Raw genomic sequence first — 10,188 nt, 5'->3', positions numbered from 1 at the left:
CACAGTCTGTATCAACAGTCATAGATATTCACTCAAATAGCCTGGTCAGATGAACTTGAGTTCAGTTGCTGGCCCACCCCTCACTGACTGACCCTGAACAAGTGTCTGCGTCTGTAAAATGAAGATAGCAATGACCTCCACAATGACCACTGCGAGACTGAATGGGCGCATTGTAGGCACGCTGCAAATTCGTGGGAAAATGCTTTTTAATCTATAAAGAACTACAAGAATGCAAGAGATAGTGATGCTGTGAGCAGGTGGAACAGAACAGATAGAAATAAGACCAGCAAACTTGCAAACAAGTAACAGTCATTTAAAAATTAGGGCACGAACACAGCAGGCCAACAAAGTGACTTTCATGAAGTATTTTTCCAGGCACTCAGGAGATGTTCTGATTTTGTTTTTAGGTGCTCAGTACATTAACAAGAGGAAAACATTGGGTAGAACTGTCAGCACTGCTCAGTAAATACTAAGAAATACATATATTCAAACAAAGAAAATCCCCAGGAGCATAGGGCTCAACTGAAAATGAGAATCAGGTTTATACAGAAGCTTATTTACCAACCATTAATTTCGTAAACACCATGATAACAATAGTAGTTTTAACTACTCCATTTTTTTTTACAATGTATTTACATTGGGCGCTTTATACACATTACCTCATCCAGTCACTATACCCACGTCATAAAATAGAAATTACCATTCATTCCCTTTCCACTAATAAGCCAATAGAGCACGGGAGGGGGAGTGGAAATAGAAACCCAAAGTTTATCTGAAAAGAGCAAGTCATTTTACTTCCCGCAGTTTGCTAACCTCAGGAGCATTTCCCCTGCTAAGCGCCATCTCTCGTCTCTCGCTTCTGTGGGTAATTCCTCTCTCCGCAGTTACAGTTCATCCTTCTGATCAAAGCGGACTTCCTTTTCCCCCAGAGATGCCCTCTTAGCACTGTCTTCCTGCTTGGGCCCTGCATCTGGTTCCTCCTCGGAGTCCTCTTCATTGTCCTCCTCATCCTCCTCATCAAGTCCCCAGATGTCCTCTTTCCTGGCCCGCTCCTTTTCCCTCTTCTTTTTAGCCTCTTCTGCCTCCTTCTTTTTCTCCATTTCCTCATACAGCTCTCTCCACTGCTGCTCTACATCCTGTTGAAAGTGTGGAATTCCAAAGTTGCACAGATGAGACAAACAGACACATTTTAGAAACATCTGTAGTCTTCCTGTCGGCGTTAGGAGTCCTAGGATGGTGTTCATTTACATGTAAGCTTCAGTACTTCTGGGGTGAAGAGAAATCTGTGTCTGGGTGTATGGTGTACAGTTCCTTTGTAAATAAAGCAGATTCAAAGCTAGGCATAGTGCTGTGTACCTGTAATCCTAGCACCTGGGAGGTGGAAGCAGGATTAGGAGCTCAAGGTCATCCTCTGATAGACATTTAAGGTTGGCCTGAGCTACCTAAGACTGTCTCAAAATAAAAAAAAAAAAGTAAAATGAAGCCGGGCGATGGTGGTGCACGCCTTTAATCTCAGCACTCAGGAGGCAGAGCCAGGTGATTCTCTGAGTTCGAGGCCAGCCTGTTCTACAAAGTGAGTTCCAGGACAGGCTCCAAAGCTACACAGAGAACCCCTGTCTTGAAAACAAAACAATAAAACGTAAAACGAAATAAAATAAAGTGGGCTGGAAAGAGGCCTGAGCAAAAGAAGTTTCTGGCCCAAGCCTGACCACCTGTTGGATCCCTGGGACTCATCTAGGAGAAGGCATTGTCCTCTGACTTCCACACACATACCGTGGCATGTGCATGCACTTACACACGAAATAAATGTAATAAAACAACTTTTAAATAAAATCATTTCGAAAATTAAAAAAAAATACTAAAATAAAATGAATCCAGATTCGTCATATATTCACTTGATGCTTATGCCATCGCCCAGCACAGGCTAAACGACATTTGTGTGTCATTTGTATTCCTCACAGTGATAAATAATGTTGCTCATCCTCACTTTCTACATGAGGGAATCTGATGTTTGGATTTCTTATTTATTCATGTGCTTATTTTGTCCTTGAGACGGAGTGTTCCTATATAGTCCAGAATGACCTTGAATGGTTTCTTTTTTCTTTTTAAAAAAAATTTTTGAGACAGGGTTTCTCTATGTTGCCCTAGCTGTCCTGAAACTCACTATATAGATCAGGCTGGGCTCGAACTCACAGAGATCCACTGCCTCCGGAGTGCTGGAGTCTAAGGTGTGTACCACCATGCCCAACTCTGGAACTCTTTCTTAATCCTTCCACCTCTGCCTCCCTCCCTGTAGTTCTGCAGCGTTTGGTATACCATCACAACCAGTTCATGTGGACTTTCTGTATTTTGTTCTCTCCAAACTGAATACAAGCCCCATAAGATAGAAATGTCTCAATTTTATTTCATGGCTATATCCCTAACGACTGCCGTGGTGAACAGGCTCTTACTAAGTATTTATCAAGTGAATGTATGGTTAAATAGATTATTTACACAGGCTAGATATTGAACACATGCAAGATGTTAGGAACTTAGAAGATAGTTGCTATCGTTTTTTCCTAATTGATAGATGAGGAAAGTTAAATAAATTGACCAAGTTCATATAACTATAGTCAAGAATGGAGCCTGAATTTGAACCTAAGCAGTCTACCTAGAAAGCTCATGCTCTTTACTAATATATAATAATGACACAACATTGGTATTAGAAGCCTGGGGAGTAGTTCAGTAATGGAGTGACTCTAGTATGAGCAAAGCTCTAGGTGAGATCTCTAGTATCACAAGATAAAGATGATAACATTGAATTAAAACAAGACAAAACTAGATTAAAGAGTATTTTTAAAGCTGAGCACAGGGTCAGCAAGATAGCCCAGTGGGTAAAGGCAAATGCTGTCAAGCCTCACAGCTTCAGTTAGATCTGTTGGGAATCAGGCCTGGTGCCAAAGACCTGTAATCTCAACTCCTTGGTAGGCTGAAGACAAAGGACGCATGTTCAAGGCCAGCCTTGGCTACAGTGTGAGTTTAGGGCCAGCCTGAGTAACTTTGTGAGACCCTGTCTTAAAATAAGAAGTAAGACAAGTTCCAGTAATACAGCTTGGTGGTAGAACAATGGCCTAGCACACCTGTCCCTAGAAACACGTACGGCCTTTATGTGGCCTCTGGGAATCTGAACTCTGATCCTCATGCTTACACTGCAAATGCTTTATCAACGGAGCCATTGCTTCAGCTCAGGGCAGGGGCAGGCAGGCTGCTGTTTTTGCTTTTACCTTCTGTGCCTGTGCTTTGCTGGTACCTAGGTTTCCTGCTGAATTATTAAGCCCTGGCTATAAACCTACTTGGATTGACCTTCCTGCAGGGCCAGGACATCTGGATGCAGGACGTCTTTCTCAGGAAGCCATTGTCCCGAATCTCACTCCACACATTAAATAGTTTTGGGAAGGGAGGAGCTGGTAAACAGCACTACCATGTCCTCTGGTTTCCAAATCATCTGAGGTAGGCTGAGTGGCTCCCTCTAATGGCACACTGAGAAGGCATTGTGGCACACAAAAGGAGCATAGGTTCTGGGTTCAGGCGCCAACTCAACAAGTCAAAGGTTGTGTGTGACCTTGGGCAGTTTAGCCTCTGGATCTCAGTTTCCATTCCTAAGAAATGGAATAATATCTATATTGTAAGGTTGCCTTAAGGGCCAAGTAAGATACATTTTGAAAAGTGCTCAGAGTGACAAGTCGAAGATGTCCAATGAATGTGAGTTCTCTGTCTCTCAAGGCCATGTGAGCAGATAATTGGGATAATGATTGTGAGTCATGATTTTGCAAATGGCAGAATCGGACATCTAGAATTCAGGGTGGAAAAACACCTCACCTTTCTTAATCCCCAGGTCATATTTCCAACCTCTTCAGCAAACTCTTCATCATTTGTTAGAAGGAAATTGTCAAAGATGCTGCCTGATTTCACCTGTTGAAATGAAAACCGTGAGATTATTACAACTGGGTTCCTAGAGGCTTAGAGACATGGCTCAGAAACATGAGGACCTGAGTTTGGATCCCTATCATGGTGGAAAATACGTATGGCTGTGAGGGTACCTTACAACCCCAATGCTGTCTGGGGCAGAGACAGGAGGATCACTGAGGCTTACTGGCTGCCAGCCTAGCTGCAGGTTCAGTGAGAGACCCTGCCTCGAGAATAAGATAGAACAGGACACCTCTGGCCATGCACATACACACATGCATATAAACTCTCTCCTCTCTCTCTCTCACCAAAAGGATTTTGCCATATTTATTTGTTTTTTTATGTGTGTGCCTATTTCAGTTTAGGTTCACCACATGAATAATGAAGGAACCCTCAGAGGCTGGAATAGTGTATCGAATCCTCTGGAATTAAAGTTACAGACTGCTGTGAACCACCATATGGGTGTTGTTAACAAAACCAGTAAATGCTCATAACCACTGAGCAATCTTTCCAGGCCTTTTCTCTATTTTCTTAAAATAGTATGCTAAGAAGCCATGTGTAGCGGTGCATGTCTGTAATCCCAGCACATGGGAGGTGGAGGCAAGGGGATCAGGGTTTCATGTACCTTCACACTTTTTATGTAATAATACATGAAACCCTATCATAAAATCAAAAGAAGACCAAAGTTTAGTATTTGTGAGTAAAAGATTAAACCCATGCTTTATAACAGTTACAGTGTTTAGTTCATGACAAAGGAATAAGATAGAAAGGAGCACAAGACATGGGGTTGAACAGACCAGCTCAGCTACATTCTAGTTTTATGACATTAGGCAAGTTACTCAATCCCGCTGAGTTATTCTCTCACAGGTAAATCAAGGAAGCCAGGTATGATGGTCCATGCCTGTAATCCCAGGATTAGGGAGATAAAGTAGAATAATCAAGAGTTCAGGGTCATCTTCAACTACATAGTGAGTGTGAGATCAACCAGGGCTACCTGAGACCCTGTTGATGAGGAGGATGAGGAAGATGAGGAAGATGATGATGATTATGAGTGTGGTATATATTCCTTTGATCCCAACACTTAGAAGGCAGAGGCAGGTGACAGGCAGATCTCTGTCATGTCGAGGCTAGCTTGGTCTAGATAGTGAGTTCCAGGCTAGCCAGTGTGTGACATTGCAAAACCATCATCATCATCATCACCATCATCATCATAGTAATGTGAATTATGGAAAATAATAACTCTCTGATAGTAGTGTTATGAAAATTAGAACTAATGTATTTAAAGCACAGTGCCACGCAAATGTCACTCAACAGATGAGAATGATTTTTATAACTTTTCAGTATCTGGATGTATTTCAAAGGATCAAAAGTTGGCCAAGATGTAATTTTGTATGTTGATTAAATCATTGCTAAGATAGGCAATGCACACCTTTAATCCCATACTTGGGAGACAGAGGCAGGTGGATCTCTGTGAGTTTGAGGCTGGCCTGGTCCACAGAGTGAGTTCCAGGACATCCAGAGCTACATAGTGAGACCCTGTCTCAAAAAAAAAACAAAAATAAAATAAAATAAATCATTGTTAATTTTATTCCAACAGCTGTGTGAGCAAGAAAATGTTCTTTAGTATGAGGATTATGTGCCTCTCCTCTATATTTTATAAAGCTCTGTCCTGCTGTTTTGTAACCAAAAGCCTATATATTTTTTACATTTTTGTTCTTAATAAGAAAGGCCTTTTATTTGGCTTACATCATTCCACTGATGCTGCTTCCTACAGAAAAATAAGAGACAGACACTGGAGAGCAGAATTTTTAGTTTGCTCTAAGTTATTTACTTTTAAATTGGCTTGTAAAATTCCTTTTGCAACTGTGAGATTTTTCTGACCTTTTGGATTTTTTTCTTCTTTTGAGTTGTCTGCAGTCTCACTTAGAAAACTACCCATTTATTGGCTTGCCCATCTCTCCTCCTGAAAAGAGTGCTCCTAACCTCCCTGTTTTCTTCAGTGACCTCTTGCTCCCTCCCTCCCTCCCTCCATCAAACTCCCAGTCCTGCTTCCTAACCGCTTGGCCTTATGTTCACTTTGATCTATTCATCTCCCATCTGTGCTTACAAGTTTTTATCTGCAAAACGCAAATAGAAGGAAACACACTTCCTCCCCTGCTGTATTCACATCATTAAGAGCAAAGAACGCCGGCAGTGGTAGCGCACTTTCTTATTAATCCCAGCACTCGGGAGGCAGAGCCAGGTGGATCTCTGTGAGTTCGAGGCCAGCCTGGACTACCAAGTGAGTTCCAGGAAAGGCGCAAAGCTACACAGAGAAACCAAAAAAAAAAAAAAAAAAAAAAGAGAGAGAGCAAAGAACATGTGTGAGAGAGAGCTGCATTCAATTGTAAAATACAGTCTTAAAGATGTCTTAACAAGTTCATTCCTCTTAGATCATCGAGTGGAAAGAGTAGGGGCTAGAGAGATGGCATTGGGTAAAGTGCTTACATGGACCTGAGTTTGGATCCTCAGCCTCTATGCAAAACCAGACATCATGACCTAGGCCTGTAATCCCAACCCAGGGAGACAGAGATAGATGGACTGGATAGCCAGTTTGGATAAAACAGCAAGATCCAGGCTCAGTAAGAAACCCAGTCTCAAAAAATAAGATGGGACAGGCGGTGGTGGCGCATGCCTTTAATCCTAGCACTCAAGAGGCAGAAGCAAGGGTATCTCAGTGAGTTTGAGGCCAGCCTGATCTACAAAGTGAGTTCTAGGACAGCCAGGACTGTTACACAGAGAAACCCTGTCTTGGAAAAAACAAAAACAAAACAAGTAAGATGGACAAATGATTGAGGAAGAACATCCAGATGTCAACCTCTGGCCTATACATGGGCTAGTGTACCATGCATACAAGGATACAGGGTATGTATGTTAGTTTGAATTACTATCCCTTCAAAGATCATATGGAGTCCTGGATGAAGAGAATGGTTGTTCTCTGCTGTCTCCTCCCAGCTTCAGCCCTGACTCCAGAATGCAGTCACTTCCAAGTAGGGGGGGGGGGGAGTAATGGACTGGGTTAGAAGGCACCAGAATAGGAAAGAGGAAGTGTCAGGGACGAGGCTGTTCATCTGGGACAGAGGCAGGATAAAGACCGTGGTTGGGATGGCAGAGCATCTTGGGCTGGAAACTCATGGCTAGAGGGGGCAGGTCTCTGTGCTTAGTTCCTTGAATGTTCCTATAAGATGCAGGGATTCTGTGGCTAACTGGATGTTCCTGGTTAGCTGAGTGAAGAGGAGTATGACCTGGGAGTGAGACCTAACTAGAAATTGTAAGGAAAAAAATGCCGTGAGGATGATGTCAGCATTATTCAGAATCATCATCATCATCATCACACACACACACACACACACACACACACATACACACACACACCTTGGATTTTAGACCAGTATCTGTGACCCTCTGTTGACCTACACACATGAGAAGTAAGGCTTGGAGAGCACTCCTCTGACGTGGTGAAATTCTTCAAATAGGAAGGTTTGCTTGTTTAGACAGGTTGACAGAGCCCAGGAAAATTTGTGCCAAAAGTTTTAAATTGTTTTAGATGAACAAAGATATAGAATAAAATCTGTATCCTAATGCTTTTAGTGGAAAAAACATTTTAAAGGCCAGTGAGATGGCTCTGAAGGTAAGAACACTTGTGGACAAGCCTGGTGACCCAAATTCAATCTCTGGAACCCACAATCCCTAGAACCCAAATGATCAAAGGAGAGAACTGACTCCCACAACTTGTCCTCTGACCTCCACCACACATTGGCCATGGCGCACACACACACACACACACACACACACACACATGCACACACACACACATTAAATAAATGTAATTTTTTAAGGAAGCAGAGTATGCACATTAATATGTTTTTATATATTTACATGATATAGAAAGTTCTGGTTTATTCAAAAGGAGCAGCCTAAAAAAAAGGAGAGATAGCAACGTGAATGTGTGTGATTTGTATCCGTGCTCTTCAGATAAGCCAGGAAGGAAAGAAATATCTGTGTCCCTTCCTTCTCCCCCACCCTTCTGAATCCCGGCCTGGCATCTGGTAATGACTTCATTCTGTTTCTATGTTGACCTCCTGAAGTCAGAAAAACGAGAAAATAGGAAAAAATAAAGCAGGAAATGAATAAAGAAACTAGGAAAGTAAAACATGGGAGCCCTTGTTCCAGAAGCTTTGGCGACTGAACAGTTAGAGGTGGAGACAAGAGGATCAGAAGTTCAAGGTTATCTCAACTGCATAGCCAGTTGGAGGGAGGCCAGTCTAGACTACATGAGACCTTATCACAAAACAAAACAGCAAATCATGTAAGATCAACAAAGGCATCAAAAAGTATTAGTAGCACATGGAGTAGGTCTGATGAACAAAGACTATTGCTCAGGCCCAAGTTTTCCGCTTATCTTACCAGATGCATATCTTCAGGAAATTTATTCAACTTTTCTGAGCCCCCTTTTGATGTTGAGAAACAGATATACGGTGAAAATTAAACAAATATGCAAAGTCTTTAATACAGTGGTGTATAGAAGGGACTAAGTAAATTTTGGCTTTTATGATTTTGAAGACAAATATAATTACTCCCATTTTAAAGATGAGTGCTTTGAGGTTTAGAAAGATCAAGATTTATTCAAGTCTGTAACTTCCAGGCCAGGGCTTCTTCTACTTTGTGAGAGCTACAAGGACCGCCGGTCAGGGGCTGTGAGCCCAGAGTGCTTTACCTGCCAAAGATCCAGGCCAAGGACGCTGATGTTATAATAGTGACAAATGGTGGGGTCAGGCCTGTATTTGGGGTTGTCTATCTCTGGGTGAATCCACTCCCCCTGATAATTGGGATTGTCAATAATCCGAGGTTTCCATTGTCCCTAAACAGAGAACCAAGAGTGGACACGTCAGTAATAATTTCCCAGTCTTCTAACATCGTGCAATTAAAAAGCATCAATCAATTTATAAGCAGTTGTGTAGCAGATTCCTAGAACTTTCCCTTTCTTCGAGTAAAGGCATAAGATTCTTCCCAGTTCCCTTTTCCACCTACTGGGAGTGAAATGACACGGCAGGAGCCTCTTCTGGCCTGGCCCTCTCTCTGAAAAGGCACATTCATGAGGTTAAGAAAACACAATTCTTGGAGAACATTATCTAAGTATCTTAGCACTCGGGGCTGTCCTCGGTCCTCTGTGTGGCACAGGAAACTGTGGCCAGATAAAATGCCTGCTCCATTCAATTTTATTGCTGGACCATTTGTCAGCTGACTCCTTCAGTCCTTGCTTCTGACATGACCTCAGGAGTTGACCTTTAAAAATCCTCTATCCTCCAAATACTATGGACTCATGGGGATCCTACTCTTTGCCCTTTTGGCCTGCTTCTAAGACACTGGATTCCTGAGCCCGAGACCACTTCCTGTTTGTATCTTGTTCCGTGAACTGGCAGCTTTTTCCCACTCTGGACAAGCTCCTTGCCCAAGCCTGCCCGAACCATGACCTTAGTGCTGGCTTTACCAGCCTCCCTCCCCCTTGCAAACAGGAGGAGGCTGAGAACAGAACTCTCATGTGGCCACTGTCCTATTTGGAATGAAGATCTCAGAATTTCTGCTTTGTTTTTACTTTGTTTTGAGACAAGATCTTGCTATATAGCCCAGCCTGGCCTTGAACTTGCAATCCTGCCTCAACCTTCTGAGGGCTAGGATTATAGGCCTGCAGGTTAGAAATTTTATTTTCTAATTAGAATTGACATCTCTCCCATCTGATTTCCCTGTACAAATTTTCAATGAAAAGAGAGGCCCCTCACCTTGTACTTGACATTCGGTATCAGGGGCCCTTCCCACACCCCATCCATCGCCTCATTCCAGTCATCCGGCTTCTTGGCCTCTGGGTCTGGGATGAACTCAGAGTCCTCCCAATCCTAAAACAGAATGTTCCTTCATGAAGATGGTGACATGATCTGGGAGGAAACTGGGGACTCAAGTGCAGACAGGGGGAAGGGGTTCCCTACCCGCCCTGCTCTGCTGTGTGATGGCCCAGTGCAGGAGAGAAAAGACCTTTATGGACCCCAGGGGTCACCATCATCTGACCTTGGATGCTTTAACCCCACCTCAGATGGGTATTATCCTTGTCACTCACCTCACCCTGCCCTCGGTCTCGGGAGCTGCTGCTATGGTTTGTATGTGGTTTGCTCCCACACAGTCTGCCCCTTGAGTCTCGCCACCCCGAGC

At 43.0% G+C, this 10,188-nt stretch overlaps 1 protein-coding gene across 1 annotated transcript in view; it reads right to left on the bottom strand.

The window, feature by feature from the left end:
* Nucleotides 1–447: 447 nt before the first annotated feature.
* LOC131905086 (calreticulin-like) overlaps nt 448–10,188 on the bottom strand; it is a 36,002-nt gene continuing 26,261 nt past the window's right edge. The window contains exons 6-9 of the mRNA XM_059256034.1: nt 9,765–9,878; nt 8,702–8,845; nt 3,859–3,951; nt 448–1,136 (exon numbers count right to left, since the gene is read on the bottom strand). Of these exons, the coding sequence (XP_059112017.1) occupies nt 885–1,136; nt 3,859–3,951; nt 8,702–8,845; nt 9,765–9,878 (603 nt within the window). The 3' untranslated portion in view covers nt 448–884. The remainder of the gene's footprint in view (nt 1,137–3,858; nt 3,952–8,701; nt 8,846–9,764; nt 9,879–10,188) is intronic.

Source organism: Peromyscus eremicus, chromosome 2 (genome assembly GCF_949786415.1).
Source record: "Peromyscus eremicus chromosome 2, PerEre_H2_v1, whole genome shotgun sequence".
Taxonomy (NCBI): Eukaryota; Metazoa; Chordata; class Mammalia; order Rodentia; family Cricetidae; genus Peromyscus; species Peromyscus eremicus.
The sequence above is the reverse complement of the archived record's forward strand: the minus strand, read 5'-3'. Positions and strand labels throughout refer to the sequence as shown.